General features: G+C 38.2%; 1 protein-coding gene across 1 annotated transcript in view; it reads left to right on the top strand.

The window, feature by feature from the left end:
* scin (scinderin) overlaps positions 1–16850 on the top strand; it is a 120604-nt gene that overhangs the window by 91162 nt on the left and 12592 nt on the right. Inside the window, exons 12-14 of the mRNA XM_039736324.1 lie at positions 803–980; positions 8988–9109; positions 12267–12344. Coding sequence (XP_039592258.1) covers positions 803–980; positions 8988–9109; positions 12267–12344 — 378 coding nt within the window. The remainder of the gene's footprint in view (positions 1–802; positions 981–8987; positions 9110–12266; positions 12345–16850) is intronic.

Raw genomic sequence — 16850 nt, 5'->3', positions numbered from 1 at the left:
CTCCCATCCACACCATGATAGAACAATTTGATTCCACCTCTGATCAACCTGGCTTTACTCCCCTTCCATTTAGTCTCTTGCACGCACAATATATCAAACTTCCTTCTCTCCATCATATCTACTAACTATCTCCCCTTACCAGTCATACTACCAACAGTCAAAGTTCCTACCCTCAGTTCCACTCTCTTTACTTTCCTCCTCTCCTCCTGCCTCCGGACACATCTCCCCCCTCTTCTTCTTCTTCGGCCAACAGTAGCCCAATTTCCGCCAGCACCCTGTTGGCTAACAGTACTGGTGGCAGTCGTTGTTAACCCAGGGCTGGACTGATCCAGTATGGAAATTTGTATTGTTGTCCGCATATTGATATAGCAAAATTTTACACCGGATGCCCTTGCTGACGTAACCCTCCTCTTTATCCAGGCTTGGGACCGGCATGAAGAAACACACTGGTTTGTGAATCCCCTGTGGCTGGGTTACTCAAAGAAATAATCCAACAAATAATTTAGGAAAAGGTTTCTAATTTCAATTATAGTTTTGTTTCAACTTTGTCTTTGGTTTTGCTGATGCCAACAACTACTCATTTGTTTTGCCCCAAAACGAAAGACCATTATGATCCAATAGGATTCTTGTAATATCCTGTTCAAACATTAGGGGTTCTTTATTAATCACTTTTCATGCTACAGCAATACTACTATTGCCTCATCAATCAACAATTGTTTCTTGTCTGATATTTGATCAAATGTTTTAATTTGACTTTTTTTTTTCTCTTTTTTAACTGTAGTAATCTTTGTTTGGTTTCCAGGTTGATGTGGATGCAATGTCTCTGAACTCAAATGATGCTTTTCTCATGAAGCTTCCTAAAAATAAATCTTATATTTGGGTGGGGAAAGGAGCCAGTACAGAAGAAGAAAAGGGAGCAATCTACATTAATGAGGTTCTACAGTGCAAAGCCGACAGGATTTTAGAAGGAGATGAACCAGGTGGGTTTATGGAAAAATAAAAATATGAAATTTACTTTGGTGGTTGCAGATGACAAAATTAATTAAATAAATATGCAAATAAATAAATGTATTGTTAAATGTGACAATAAATAAAAAAATAAAGGATATGTTAGCATAAATAATTACGTGTCATGAAATATGCTTTTGTTGCTTATTTCTTCATGTATTTACTTATTCTTTTATTAATTTTAGTTACAGCACACAACTTTTCATTTTCACCCATTAGAGCTGAGAGATGGCTCTAGCAAGTATTGTATTTTAATTGGTGAGTTATTGGTAGAGTTCACATAAATCTTTGGACAGACACACATCTTAGATGCAGACTCCTGAGAGGCTGATGAATTCAGGGCTTCTTGAATTAAAGTAGCTGCTTTGTGTAATAGTTCTAGCCAATATTTTTTTGCATTTGTATCTGCCACAGACATACACAGTCATGACTTTGGGTGTGCGCTTTGCTTGCCCTGGGAATCGTTCCTAGGCATGTGGAAAGTTGTGACTGCCCTCCCCTGTTGCAATTTTGCCAGGTGACAATGACAGTTTACGTTTCAGGCTGTATTTCATGTTGCATATGGTATCACTGAAATAAATAAATGAAGTAATAATTAAATAAATTCATCAAGATATAAGAAAAAAACATCGTTTATAACACATTTGTTTAGTAGTTTTATGTATTGTCACATTTTAAAATATATTTATTTATTTATTTGCATATTTGTTTATTTATTATTTGCTGAATTTTAAAATTGAATCAATCTGAAATTTTCCTCCACAACATACATCTTTATCCCCCATTTAATTAATTTCATTGCAATAAGGGTCAGATCCTATCCCCAACAGTGAAGGAACTGGTGTTAGGTGTCAGAGCACATTTACCCATATATGCACACATGCACACACACAAACACACCCACACATGCACACTCAAGTAATCAATCAAGAAGTATGTTTTTGGAGTTTTTATGAGCAATAATGGAGCATCCTGAGAGGAAACACTTGGAGAATGTGCAAAGTGCTCACAGACACTGCTAGGTATGGGATCTGAAAACAGGACTCGGGGGCGCTAGAAAACAGGACTGATCACTGTACTGCCTCAAAATAATGAGCATATTGGAGTTTTCCAATTCTCAATCTTAATGATCAGTCAATCACTCTTTATTTTATAACTAGACATTAAGCCCGTTACAATAACGGGCGCTAGAACAGTAGTGCATAAACATTAGCAGGAACAGTCTATATTAAATGGCAAAGGACCTTGTATGTGGCTGTAATATGCATCACTGTATTGTGTGCCTTTAATTTTCTCTCTCAGTAATACTGGTTTGTATTTCCGTAAAATGCCTGTAATTTTGTAAAACAGTAATACAGTGGAACCGAAAAAATTTCCCCCATAGGATTGTATGTAAATACAATTAATCCGTTCCAGACCGTATGAACTGTATGTAAATATATATTTTTGAATTCACAGCGTAATAGTAAACTAAATGTAAAAACATTGAATAACACTAAGAAAACCTTGAAAAACAGAGAAAACTAACACTGCAAGAGTTTGCGCTATAGGCTTACGACTCGCTCGCTAAAAACACCTTTTTTTAATGAGTTTTAAGCACAGGGAAAAAAATGAACATTTGAAAAACCTGAAATCTAATAAACAACCAAGAAAAGTAACATTGCAACAATGCACGCGTGCGCCTGTGTGTGCGTGCGTGCATGTCTGTCTCTGTCGCGGGCCTGTGCGCGAGCGTGTCTGTCCCCCATGCAAGTCTGCCTGTGTGTGTGTGTGAGTGTGTCTCTAGCGAGGGCCTGCCTGCCTGTGTGCATGCGTGTGTGTGCGCGTGCATGTCTGTCTTTCGTGCGTGCGTGTGTGACTGTCTCTTGCGTGGGCCTGCGTGCGTGCGTGCATGTCTGTATCTCGGGCGGGCCTGCGTGTCTGTCTGTCTCTCGTGTGCACGTACCTGTGTGTGTCTCTCTCTCTCTGCACACACAGGGAATGCACAGAAAGAGACTGAACATGTGCAGTGTGGCCCCGCACAGGCACACTTCACCAGAAGACACACACACACGGACACCTGGACACAAACAGGGGTTTTATTAAAGAGGATTGTGTAGTTCATAGTGAGCAATATAACAAGCAGTACAGGTAATATAAAAAGCATTTAAAATTTTGATTGTCAAAACAATCCCAAATCTTCTTTTTTTAAATAGCAGCTATTAGATAAAAATGTACTATGTGGCATATCACAGCAAAATTGGCAGTGATAACTTAACCCTTAAAAGTGTTTTAAGTGGTAATTTAATACTGCCAAATTTATAGCATACTAGCTGTCCCCCGCGGCTCTACCCACATAGTAGTGAAACAGGACAATCTTTAAAAATCAATGAAAAAGTAAAAAAAAATAATTCTGACCAAGTGGAAGGTAGGTGCGCTCCAACGTCAAACGTTGGTGCTGTATCTGATTGTGTTCAGCTCTGACGGGAGAGCGTCCCCTGCGTGGGGAGAAAAGCACATGATTATGATACCTCTGCCAATCAGCAGCTACCCTCTAAAACACACATAGCTCATATCTCTCTTTCAGAAACGTCAAGCATTACTCCTTATTAGATGATAATGTCTGTTGAACAAACAGGTATTGCTAGCTAAGCAGAGGCAAGGTACGCTCCAACGCATGGTGAGATGTAGAGTGACACGAACGGAGGCTGGCAAGTGAGTGAGGCCCTGCCCCCCTCCCCTCGGCCCGCAGCCAATCATTCAGATTCACGCAAACAAATTGGTACTGCAAGCGAACTATGATACTTGAAGAAGTCACAAAATCCACCAGAATATTCAAATTATAGAAAAAAATCCAATCTAAATCTGTTAAGTAGTTGTCTCGTGAAAAGCAGACATACAGACAGACAAACACTGGATTTTTTATTATATTATATACTAGCAAAATACCCGCGCTTCGCAGCGGAGAAGTAGTGTGTTAAAGAAGCAATGAAAAAGAAAAGGAAACATTTTGAAAATAACGTAACATGATTGTCAATGTAATTGTTTTGTCACTGTTGTGTGTGATGAGTGTTGTTGTCATATATATATATTTACACACACACATAAACATATATATATACATATCTATACATATACACATATATACATACATATATATATCTACATATATACACATACATATACATACACACATACATACATACACACACATATATACACACAAATACATATATATATACATACATACACACACACATATATAAACATATATATACATATACATACATATCTACATATATACACACACAGCTATTTCGTATCAGTGCAATACGCTGCTTGTTAAAACGGATAACTCCCGCTCTTATGTGCAAGTCTGCGTGGATATTATGAACTATCGTATTTGTTCAAGTTCTATTTAAATTTTAAATAGAAGGAATTTTTATTTAGTCGACAGAAATATCTTTGGTAGGAATGGTAAAAACAGACAGGAATATTATTCCTGAATAAATCAACTCAAACCTTAAACAACTTATAATATTTTGCTCTCCATAAAAATATATCCTGTCTAAATTATACAAGTTAGAAATAAAGTAAACATTAAAAGAACAAACATTCAAATTTCTTTACTCTTATGTAATTTTATATAAAAATAAACTTAGATTTTAAATATCCCAAAAGATTTTGCTCTCCATAAAAATATATCCTGTCAAAATTATACAAATTCAAATATGAACATGCTGCATAACAAAACCTGGAAATATAAATAAAATGTGTTCCTTTCAGCAATAACAAATCAAATCATTCAGTTGTCTTTGCTCATATGTCATTTTAGAGCTGGACGCCTGGCATCTTTTTGGCCACAAGTTCGTTTCTGTTTGCTGTGAGGTTCTGTGTTGTGGAGATTCTCAGGATGGATTGCAGGTGCTCATCAGTGAGGCGACTCCTGTGTGCTGTTTTGTTAGTCTTTATCACTGAGAAGAGCTTCTCACACAGATATGTGCTACCAAACATGCACAAGGTTCGAGCCGCATGTAGACGGACTTTTTGTTCTTCAAAGTCACCAAAGCGCCGTGCAAACTCAGTGCGCCAGTTTATCAGCAAAGTGCGATTTGGGAACACCGTAGTGACGACTTGGTTTAACATTACTTGGCAACAGGGAAAGAGGGGAAAGTTGTACTGGTGCATTTGTGTCTCTCATAAAAGCAGCTTCACTTGACATCACTTTGTGATTGTGCACGGGTAAAACGTCCGCTGAAGTGTCAGATTCTTATTTAATTATTCTGCTTTCTGTATCTTCTGCATTGCATTCAGGTTACCCTGATGTTTTGTCTCATAGTGCCGTCTTAGATTAAATTCTGTAATTACAGCCACATTAGCTCCACAAATGAGACACACGGGTTCAGTAAACATATACTCAGCCTCCCATCGCTTTTAAAGGCTCTATTTTCAGAATGAACTTTTCTCTCCAGCATCGCGTGAGCTAACTTCAATAAGTGTTCGGCAAGGCAGCTGAAGCGCTGCATTATGGGATCTGTAGTTTATTGTGTTACCAGCGCTTCATATACCTGGGCCATTAATAACAATAATACAGTATATAAAATGATCTCGGGGCGGATATAATTACACGCCGTGCGGATGTGGCCCGTGGCCCTTGAGTTTGACAAATATGGACTAAATAGAACTTGAAAAGATATATTTTTGAAATGTGATCGCGCAATTCAGATAGAGTTGACGCAAGACTACAGCCTGCATCCTCCCTCGCTCTTACTTTTTACCGCTCATCTAATGAATACACTGAGTATGGCTTTACCAAAACAATCATTGATGGCTAATAAATTATCCATTATTCGAGTATGTAGATCGGAATATATATATACATATATATATATATATACCCGCGTATCGCAGCGAGAAGTAGTGTGTTAAAAAGCTAGAAAAGAAAAGGGAACATTTTAAAAATAACGTAACATGACTGTCAATATACAGTATTTGTTTTGTGAGTGTTACTGAGTGTTGCTGTCATCAAGGATTTGATTATCATTATTTCTTTCAATCAGGCTCGTATTTGTAGGATGTGTTGTGTTCAAGTTACATTCCGTGTTTGTCAATCGTTGTAAAGATGACAGGTTTCTTTCATCGATTCGTTTCTTACTGCATCAATAAACAGCTCGTCTTCTTCTTTATCTGAGACCTGACACACTGCATGCACGTTTTTTTTTACACTGTCTTCCTTTAGCGGACATTGACTTTTTCCACCGTGTGCTTTGTTTCCGCAGTAGCTGGATTTATGAATATGCTTATCAGACGCTTCATATTTTTGCTGCCTTTTCAATTGTGTAATTCGGTTTTGTTCAGCTCTTTGGAACTGTTGCCTTTTATCTCTGCACTGCGCCAGTTCACGTGAGCCGCGGTGTACATGCATGCGAAGGTTCCCAGCTGTGCTGGTGCCATCTCGTGCTATGTCCGTGGCTGTATTTAATGTTACCTTAGTCCTGGCACTTAAAACTTTCTCTCGCAGTTTCGCTGAGTTTGTGTCAAACACCACCCTGACCATCTCATCTTCCTCTCCATAAACACAGTCCTTCACCCGTGAATATTTAGTGGGAGTTTGCTATTGGATTGCCGCTGACGGACGGCCTTATATGGGCAGGCACTAAATTACAAACGCCAGCGCAGCCTGTCTATGAACTTAATTTAAAGTGTAGGTTTACATCGTGCTTTGTTTCCGAAGTAGCAGAACTCATGAACATGGTTGTATATGTCACTCGCTCGCTTCTTATTGTTTCGCTGCCTTCTCAATTATATAATGCATGTTTTCTTCAGCGCTTTTTTGAGGTCTTCCTGGTTTTCTATGTGCTGCGTGATTACGTGGGAGGCGTGATGATGTCACACGAAACTCCGCCCCCACGGCATTCAAGCTCATCTCCATTACAGTAAATGGAGAAAAACAGCTTCCAGTTATGACCATTACGCGTAGAATTTCGATATAAAACCTGCCCAACTTTTGTAAGGAAGCTGTAAGGAATGAACCTGCCAAATTTCAGCCTTCCACCCACACGGGAAGTTGGAGAATTAGTGATGAGTCAGTGAGTGAGTGAGTGAGTGAGTGAGTGAGTGAGTGAGTGAGTGAGTGAGGGCTTTGCCTTTTATTAGTATAGATTATATATATTATATATTATATTGTGAACAGGGGGGCTGAACACACCCCTAGAAGACATGGACGCTCCTCCAAAACCCCCTCTTAAATGCTGACACAAGGGGAATAAATACAGTTTACCTCTTATTTGCTCCCTTACTTGCTGGACTGGTGCTGCTACTCTGTCGTGTGATATGCTTCTCGCGCAGCACTTCGCATACTTAAAAGCCTGAACAGCACCTGTCCTTTTTGGCTTTTTGCTTTGTCTCTCTCTCCTACTCCAGACATCCTCCTGACACGCACCCCAATGATGAGGACAATGTTTTTGCATTCTTTTAACTGAGAGACGGAACTGTTAAGTCTGTCTTCACATGGAGTTTGTTTTACTTTTGAAAGAGACATATGTTCATTTGTAGTGTTTCAATAAAGTTCCTATCTCTACAATCTCAATGTGTTTCTGTGCAAATCTGTGACCCAAGTGTGACAATATAAAAAAAATCTTGCAACCTAACAAGACTTTTTGGAAGATTTTTTCAAGTCTCGCGAGTTGAGACCTTGGCCATGAGGTTTTTTCAAATCACTCCCTCCTCTTAACCATTTTCAACCACACACACGGTACTCTCACCTCTCATTCGTCTGAATGCTTTTGACAGACACAGTCTCTGCTCTCTCAGTTCTTATGAATTTTAATGTTTTCCTCACTTTAAGTTCCCAATTAAAGAAGATGTATTATGTCCAAATCTTATTTAAGAATTTTATCTTGAAGGGTTATCAACAGAAAATCTGAGCACATGGGCAACCCTAGTACTGAGAAATGATGATGTGAAATGAATTAACACTAAAAATGATGATCAGTTACACGGCAAAATGGTTAAATGTGTATGAAGACTATGCTGAAACAGTTGCTGGTGATAATGTGGAAGATGAAAACATCAACTTACAATATCCCGAAGAATATCTAGAACTTTTAACGCTGTCCGGTCTTCCACCGCACGAATTACTGTAAAAATAAGGATGTATCCAAGAAAGGTAATTTAGTACATCTTCCGCAGATAACATTATACAACAAAGGAGATCTTAATATGCCATTCATATTAAAATGTTAACAGTTTCCTGTTAGAATAGCTTTTATAAAGACAATTGAAAAATCTCTGCGTCAAACATTCGAAAAAGTAATTTTATTTAATAGAGAGAAAGAAACGAAATTCAAACACAGGCAGTTATACGTTGTGTTGTCATGATGAAAGTCCAAACACAGAATCAAAATTCAATGCGATATTGATGAAAATTTAATTAAAAAAATTGTTTTTACTGCAGTTTTACAGTACAGTAAAAGTGTAAGTTTAAAAAGTATTCCCATTTTAATTTCAAAGCCAAACAACAAAATCATATTGCACATTGAATACCTCTAATGCAACATGAAACGCAATTTACTTTCAAATTATTACGTTTTACTCTTTTTTAATATGGTTAATTACTCGCTGTAATGTAAAATAGTTCTACTATGCATATGTAACAATTCCCTGAAAATAAACATCTGCTTAAATTGTACAACTGCATCCCCATACGCGTGCAACAGAACCGCAAACAGGCTAGCGTGTAGCGCAGGTACGGGGGTTGGCGAGCAAAGCGAGCAGGGGGCAAAGCCCCCTAGCTTTTAAATATAGATATAGAAGAGTAACATACAGATGTCTCTGGAGGAGAAAGAATATTCTATTGTCTTAGTGGTGTAATCGGCGGGTTCCAAGTTTCAGCATAATATAAATCTGAAAAAAAAAGGGATGAGCCACATCTCAGACCCAAAATGATGCTCAATTTCAGAAGTGTTACAATGTCTCCTACTTGTGTTTTGTTTTTGCAGATGAATTTTGGAAAGCCCTGGGTGGGAAAAAAGAGTACCAAACCTCTTCTTTGTTAGAAAACAAAATAATGGACCATCCTCCACGTTTGTATGCCTGTTCCAATAAGACTGGTAAATTTATTGTAAGTATTCGTCATAATTGTTATTTTCTGAAATTTTTGCATTTCAATTGCATGTTATCTATACTAATAAAAGGCAAAGCCCTCACTGACTCACTCACTCACTGACTCATCACTAGTTCTCCAACTTCCCGTGTAAGTAGAACGCTGAAATTTGGTAGGCTCATTCCTTACAGCTTACTTACAAAAGTTGGGCAGGTTTAATTTCGAAATTCTACGCGTAATGGTCATAACTGGAAGCTATTTTTCTCCATATACTGTAATGGAGTTGAGCTCGATGGCCGTGGGGGCGGAGTTTCGTGTGACATCATCACGCCTCCCACGTAATCACGTGAACTGTCAACGCAGTACGTAGAAAACAAGGAAGAGCTCCAAAAAGCGCTGAAGAAAACATGCATTATACAATTGAGAAGGCAGCGAAACAATAAGAAGCGAGCGACTGACACATACTACCATATTCATGAGTGCAGCTACTTCGGGAACAAAGCACAGTGTAAACCTAAAGTTTAAATTAAGTCCATAGACAGGCTGCCGCTGGCGTTTGTCATGCCCACGGCTAATGCGGGATACAAGTTTAATGAGAGGACGCAGGATATAAACAAGAGTTTTGATCACTTTGTAACCAAGTTAAAATTGCTGTTGAAGGGCTGTGCTTATGCAAATTCCGATAGACTGTCTTTGTGGGGGGATTGACAGTTAAGGTGGGTGGGGGAGTCACATCATCATCTCCCCTCCCATTCACCTCATTTCGCTCTGAGCTGAGCTCCGTGGCTAACGCAGTCTTGCGGAACCAACTTTGTGACACTGCCACCAAATACTCACAGAAAAATCCACAAGTTAATACACACGCTGTCTCTAGAGTTTCTCCACATTCTGAATCCTCCAGGCACTACTTACAAAAGGTTACATTGACAATCATGTTGCATTATTTTTAAAATGTTTCCTGTTCTTAGCACAAACACAGCTGAGAAACTTTGATGCATGTGCTCCATAACGCGTTAAAAATTAACGCATTTAATCACACTTTGCATTCCAAGCAAAGGGGAACTTCTCTCAATGCATGATTTCCTGGTACACCAATTACATTGATCAGCGCTTCCCGATTCATTTTACCCTCCCACCCCCTTGGTTTGAGAAGAAGTATGAAAAAATATGTGGTTAATGCAGACAAGCAGATCACCAATTGAAGCTTTATGAATAATGGATACTTTATTCCCCATCAATAATTGTTTTGGTAAAGCCATACTCAGTGTGATCCCCCTTCCATTTCATAATTTTTCCGCAACTAGCCATGATTAAATAAAAGGTAAAAAAGTAAGAGCGAAGCGAGGGTGACTTATTCAGGCAGGCAGGCGACAGCTCAATAGCTCGAATTTGGATATAAGTAGGTTCTATTTAGTCGCCAGAAATATCTTTGGTAGGAATGGAAGTTGAATTTAGTCTTTAAATTTCTATGGTGAAGAAAAATGTATGCAATGTTGACTAAATTTAACTTACATTCCTACTAAACATATTTCTGTTGACTAAATAAAAATTACTTATATTTAAAATTTAAATAGAACTTGAACAGATACGATAGTTCATAATATCCACGCAGCACTAAGTGCACGTAAGAGCAGGAGTCATCCGTTTTAACATGCAGCATATTGCACTGATACGAAATAGCCTGCCCATTTAATTATTTAGGAATGGATAGAAAAATTAACATTTTGTACAAATAATGTTTTAAATTTTTCTTCCTCGATGGACAGCTGCTTGCACCCCAAAGTCGATATATATATATATAGATATAGATATAGATATACATATATAGATATAGATAGATAGTTATATAGATTATATAGATAGATATATAGATAGATATATATAGATATATACAGATATATATATATGTATGTATATGTGTGTGTCTATATATGTAGACATGTATGTATATGTATATATATATATATATATATATATATATATATATATGCCAGCAAGACTCATGACAATGACAAAGCAATTACATTGTCAATCATGTTATGTTATTTTCAAAATGTTTACTTTTCTTTTTCATTACTTCTTTAACACGCTAATTCTCCGCTGTGAAGCGCGGGTATTTTGCTAGTAGTTTTTTTATAAAACTTGATTTATGGTTTTTATTGATGGAGCATCATAAAATCTCAGAAGTCTGGCAGTGTGGCACAAGGAAAAGAGTAAAGAAAAGTACAAGGAGGTGCTAGAATTAATAGTTTCACAATTTTGGAGATGCTTTTCATATTTGATTTTAAGCCAGTGTAATGGAATCATTCGAGTGATGTGTTTAGTCCATGTCTGGATTCTGGTAGCACCAAAATAGGACAAAACAGTGCAATCCACAAGATATCAGGATAAACCTGCTTACTAATATTAAATCCACTATATACAATAAGCAGGGAAATTAACAAAAAAGCAAATCTAGTAAACATGTAGATAATGCACATATCAAAACCTTTATTAAGAGTAAACCAATGTTTCATAAGGAAAAACAATTACATACAAGGTCCTAACGGATAACTACTAATAAATTACAATGGGTGGTCATGTACCGGTAGAATAAGAACACACTTTATTACAATAAATTGATAAGAAGTCACCTTCTATCAAGGTTCCTACATAGAATTACTACAAAAGAAAAGAAAATGAAACATTGAAGAAATACCAAAATTTAAATGTAATTACCATCAAAATAAAAATGGAGGCAATGAAAGAAAATGAAAACAAAGTGTCTAAGAAGTATTACAAAAATGAATATACAAAATTATGCAAGGACACTTAGTAAACCACTTAATCCTTAGTTTATACCAGGGATATCATATGGGTGAAGTTTCATTGGATTTTTTACTCATCGGTATAATATAACATGTTGACCAATGCGTTTTGAGATAAGACAGCATACTTATTTTAAAGATGAAAAAGAAATTAAACATATTAAAAACAATTCACAAATTGGGGAAGTAAAGTAAAAAAAGAAAGTTTAGACAACCTATTGTATAAAGTCAAGTGCACATTATAATTAGGTCCATCTTTTAACCAAAAGATCAAAAAGGGGGCTGTGTAAACAAAGATGAAAAAGAAATAACAGATTAGATATAACCAGGTGTAAGAGAATTAATTGTTTTTATTTTATATTTTTTAGATTGAAGAGATTCCAGGAGAATTCACACAAGATGACTTAGCAGAGGATGATGTAATGTTGTTGGATGCATGGGATCAGGTACTATAAACAAATTTTTATATACAGTAATCCCTCACTATATCGCGCTTCAAATTTCGCGGCTTCACTCTATCGCGGATTTTAAATGTAAGCACATCTAAATATATATCACAGATTTTTCGCTGGTTCGCTGCTTTCTGCGGACAATGGGTCTTTTAATTTAGGTTACATGCTTCCTCAGTTTGATTGCCCAGTTGATTTCATACAAGGGACGCTAATGGTGGATGGCTTAGAAGCTACCCAATCAGAGCATGTATTACATATTAACTAAAATTCCTCAATGATATAAGATATGCTTCCCGCGCGGTGCTTGTTTGCTTCTCCCTATCTTTCTCACTCTCTCTGCCTGACAGAGGGGGTGTGAGCAGAGGGGCTGTTTGCACAGAGGACACGGACGCTCCTCTACAAAATGCCGCTTTATCACGGTGCTTCTGTATACTTAAAAGCACGTATTGATTTTTTGATTGTTTGCTTTACTTAGCGAGCGCTCTCTCTGACATTCTCTGCTCCTGACGGCGCTCCTTTATGACGGCGCTCCCTTGAAGATAAGATATGTTTGCTTTCTTTTAATTGTGAGAAAGAACTGTCATCTCTGTCTTGTAATGGAGCACAGTTTAAACGTTTGACTAAAGGGTGTTATTTCATGTCTAGAGGGCTCTAATAATGTTAACAGGGTGGGAGAGTTTATAAGGGCTTAAAATATATAAAAATAACCATACAAACATATGGTTTCTACGTCGCGGATTTTCACCTATCGCGGGGGGGTCTGGAACGCAACCCCCGCGATCGAGGAGGGATTACTGTTTTGGAAATGTGTCACTGCACTGCATCAGTGGTCCTCTCCTGATCCACTTCAGTTTGCATACAGGGCAAATCATTCAGTGGAGGATGCAGTGAATTTATGCCTCCACTATATTCTTCAACACCTGGACTTGCCTAATACGTATGTGAGGGTCTTGTTTGTGGAGTTCTGCGCAGTCTTCAGTACCATTGTTTCGGAGTTGCTTTACAGTAAACAGATCCAGTTAGGTGTACCCTATTGTGTCTGCCAGTGGATTATGAGTTTCTTGACAGGAAGGAAGTAGTATGTGAGATTGGGCCCTTATATGTTGGATCCAATGTCAGCTAGCATAGGCTTCCCCCAAAGCTGTGCTCTTTCAGCCCTCCTGTTTTCACTTTATACAAATGATTGTAGATCCATTGACAAATATGTAAAAATCCTAAACTTTACAAATGACACAACCGTAGTGAGTCTCATTTCCAATAATGACGTGTTTTCTTATCAAAGAGAGGTGGAAAATGAGGATTGATTTCCGTCAACAAGTCACCAATTGTCCAGATTTGCAAATTAATGGCCATAATGTGTTGATGGTTCAGTCATTTAAATTCTGGGGACTACATTCACTAATACAAATGGGACAAGCACATCACCACCATCCTCAAGAAAGCCAGGCAGAGATTATTCTTCCTTCGCCAGCATAAAAAGCTTGGCATATCAAGGCGTATATTGTTAAATTATTACTCAGCCATCATTGAGAGTATTGTGACTTCCTCCATCACTGGTTGTTTTCTGCCTCCTCTCTTTCTAAGACTTGGTTGCAGGAGGTGATTTGTTTAGCTGTGAAAGTCATTGGCTGTTATCTCCCAACATTAAAAGATCTGTTCATCTCCAGAGCAAAAAAGAGAGCAGGAAAGAAGGCAACTGACTCCACCCACCCCAGCACCATCTGTTCATTAAATTGCCATTACAGAGGAGGTACAGGTCTATTGCGACTTGAACTAAATGCTATCTCTACAGCCTCTTTCCTCAAATTATCCTAAATCTATCCTAGATCCTAAATAAATTTAATTCTAATTGTTTTTACAATATATAACTGGTAACTGTGCTGTTTGTCTATTCGTAAATACTTCATACTTGCTCAGCTTGCACTATTTGATATCTATATTATTCTGTACAGTTTTCAATGTATTACAGACTTTTGAAGTCTGTCAATGTTTTATTCAAGAAATTGTTGTATTTGTATAATGGTTTCCATAGTGTCAGGTTAAAAGTGGGTTGAAATTATATTGTCTTGAGTTGGTTATGTCTTATGTTCCGTGTTTGGCACCTAACCAAAGTCAATTCTGGTATGTGCTAGCAATAAAGTGATTCCGATTCTACTATGGGAAGCAAGCAGGCAATTTTTTTGTGAAATAAGGCAAGTATTTTGCAAAATAAATTTTTTTTTTAAAGTGGCAAGAATAAGATTCAATACTATGTGTCTGGTTTTTATCTATACTAATAAAAGGCAAAGCCCTCACTGACTCACTCACTCATCACTAATTCTCCAACTTCCTGTGTAAGTAGAAGGCTGAAATTTGGCAGGCTTATTCCTTACAGCTTACTTACAAAAGTTAAGCAGGTTTCATTTCAAAATTCTACACGTAACAGTCATAACGGTCAACAACGTCCGCCATGTTGAACTTTCTTATTTATGGCCTCATCTTCACGAAATTTGGTAGGTGGCTTCCCTGCGCTAACCGAAACCTATGTACGTACTTATTTCGATGGTATGACGCCACTGTCGGCCGCCATATTGAACTTTCCAACGTCACTAATTCTCCATCTTCCCATGTAGGTAGAAGGCTGACCCCATCTTCGCGAAATTTGGTAGGCGGCTTCCCTGCGCTAACAAAAACCGATGTACGTACTTATTTTGTTGGTATGACGCCACTGTCAGCTGCAATATCGGACTTTCCAACGTCACTAATTCTCCAACTTCCCGTGTAGGTAGAAGGCTTAAATTTTGGCAGGCTTATTTCTTACAGCTTACTTACAAAAGTTAAGCAGGTTTCATTTTGAGATTCTACGCGTAACGATCATAACGGTCAACAACGTCCGCCATGTTGAACTTTCTTATTTATGGCCCCATCTTCACAAAATTTGGTAGGCGGCTTCCCTGAGCTAACCGAAACCAATGTACGTACTTATTCCGGTGGTATGACGCCACTGTCAGCCGCCATATTGAACTTTCCAACGTCACTAATTCTCCAACTTCCCGTGTAGGTAGAAGGCAGAAATTTGGCAGGCTCATTTCTTACAGCTTACTTACAAAAGTTGAGTAGGTTTCATTTAGAAATTCTACATGTAATGGTCATAACGGTCGACAACGTCCGCCATGTTGAACTTTCTTAATTATGGCCCCATCTTCACGAAATTTGGTAGGCGGCTTCCCTGCGCTAACCGAAACCAATGTACGTACTTATTTTGGTGGTATGATGCCACTGTTGGCCCCCATATTGAACTTTTCAACAGTCTTTGTTACTTATGGGCCCATCTTCAAGAAATTTGGTACACGGGTTCCCAACGCTAACTGAATCCTACTTACATACATATATACGTTCATAGCCTGCAGCTCGGTCACCGTGTGAGGCGCCGTTGGTTCCCCCATCCCAACGCCTCCCACATTGTTGGCTGCCTGCCTATATAAGGCCGTCCGTCGCTCCGGTCTCTACATTCCCTTCCTTGCTTCGCCACGGGATTCACGTCTCCCTACTGATAACTACAGCCTTTTTATTTAATCCACGGCTTCTCCACTGTTTTATTGTTTGTTTATTACGATTATAGTTATTGTGTAGGTATTTTAGACTTACTTTACATTGCTCAGGTACCCATTTCCTTTATCATTCCAACCGTACCCCCATTACCATGTCTATCGAGGTGATCACCATCGTTCAAAGAACTGTCACTTACCGAGTGGTTTCCATGCCTAGAGATGGCACCTACCTTTTCCATTCTCTTTGTTACATATTGCACGGCCATATCAGGCTCACTCTTGATATCCGGAGGAACATTGTGTCTTATGTATTGAATGACTGGGACAGGTTCAAGGTGTGGACTGATGACGGTACAGGAGATAATTATACTACACAGGAGCACTATAAGAGTGAAATGGTTCTGCATGTGAGTTGATGGCTGGCGCTGAATTGTTCGGTTGTCGCTTTCAAATGTCCCGAAAGGGCCAAATATTTTACACCTTTTGACAACCGCCAATGCCTCTTAAACATCTTAGATTCACAGGTGACTATTTCAGTAGTGGACACTTTGATGTTTATGAATGTTTAAACTCTCCAAAGCTGGATGTGAAGTTTTCGATGAAACCGATTGTATGCTTACAACGCTTGACAGATGCCAAATGTCACTTCAACACAAGTCCTGCAAATACTGTCGTACTTGAAACAAATCATGAAACTCAAACCGATTATGACAGCAGCAATCCAAGCTGTGAGATTTGAAACAAGATTACTGTTCACATGGCCAACTGTAAGTTGCATGCTCAAGAGTAAGCTCAGTGCACAGTTTGGTCATTTTACAACCGGAGGGCCGAACTCACAATGTGGTATACAAAGAGATCCTTAACAAATAATTATTGACATATTTTCCCTCAGTTTAAAAAGGTTTAATTTTCTTCTTAATAAAAATTTTAATGCAGTACTTCGCCGATGCGAAGTGCGGGTATTTTGCTA

Source organism: Polypterus senegalus, chromosome 15 (genome assembly GCF_016835505.1).
Source record: "Polypterus senegalus isolate Bchr_013 chromosome 15, ASM1683550v1, whole genome shotgun sequence".
In the NCBI taxonomy this organism is placed as follows: domain Eukaryota; kingdom Metazoa; phylum Chordata; class Cladistia; order Polypteriformes; family Polypteridae; genus Polypterus; species Polypterus senegalus.
Note: the sequence above shows the minus strand (reverse complement) of the source record. Positions and strands in the feature narration are given on the sequence as shown.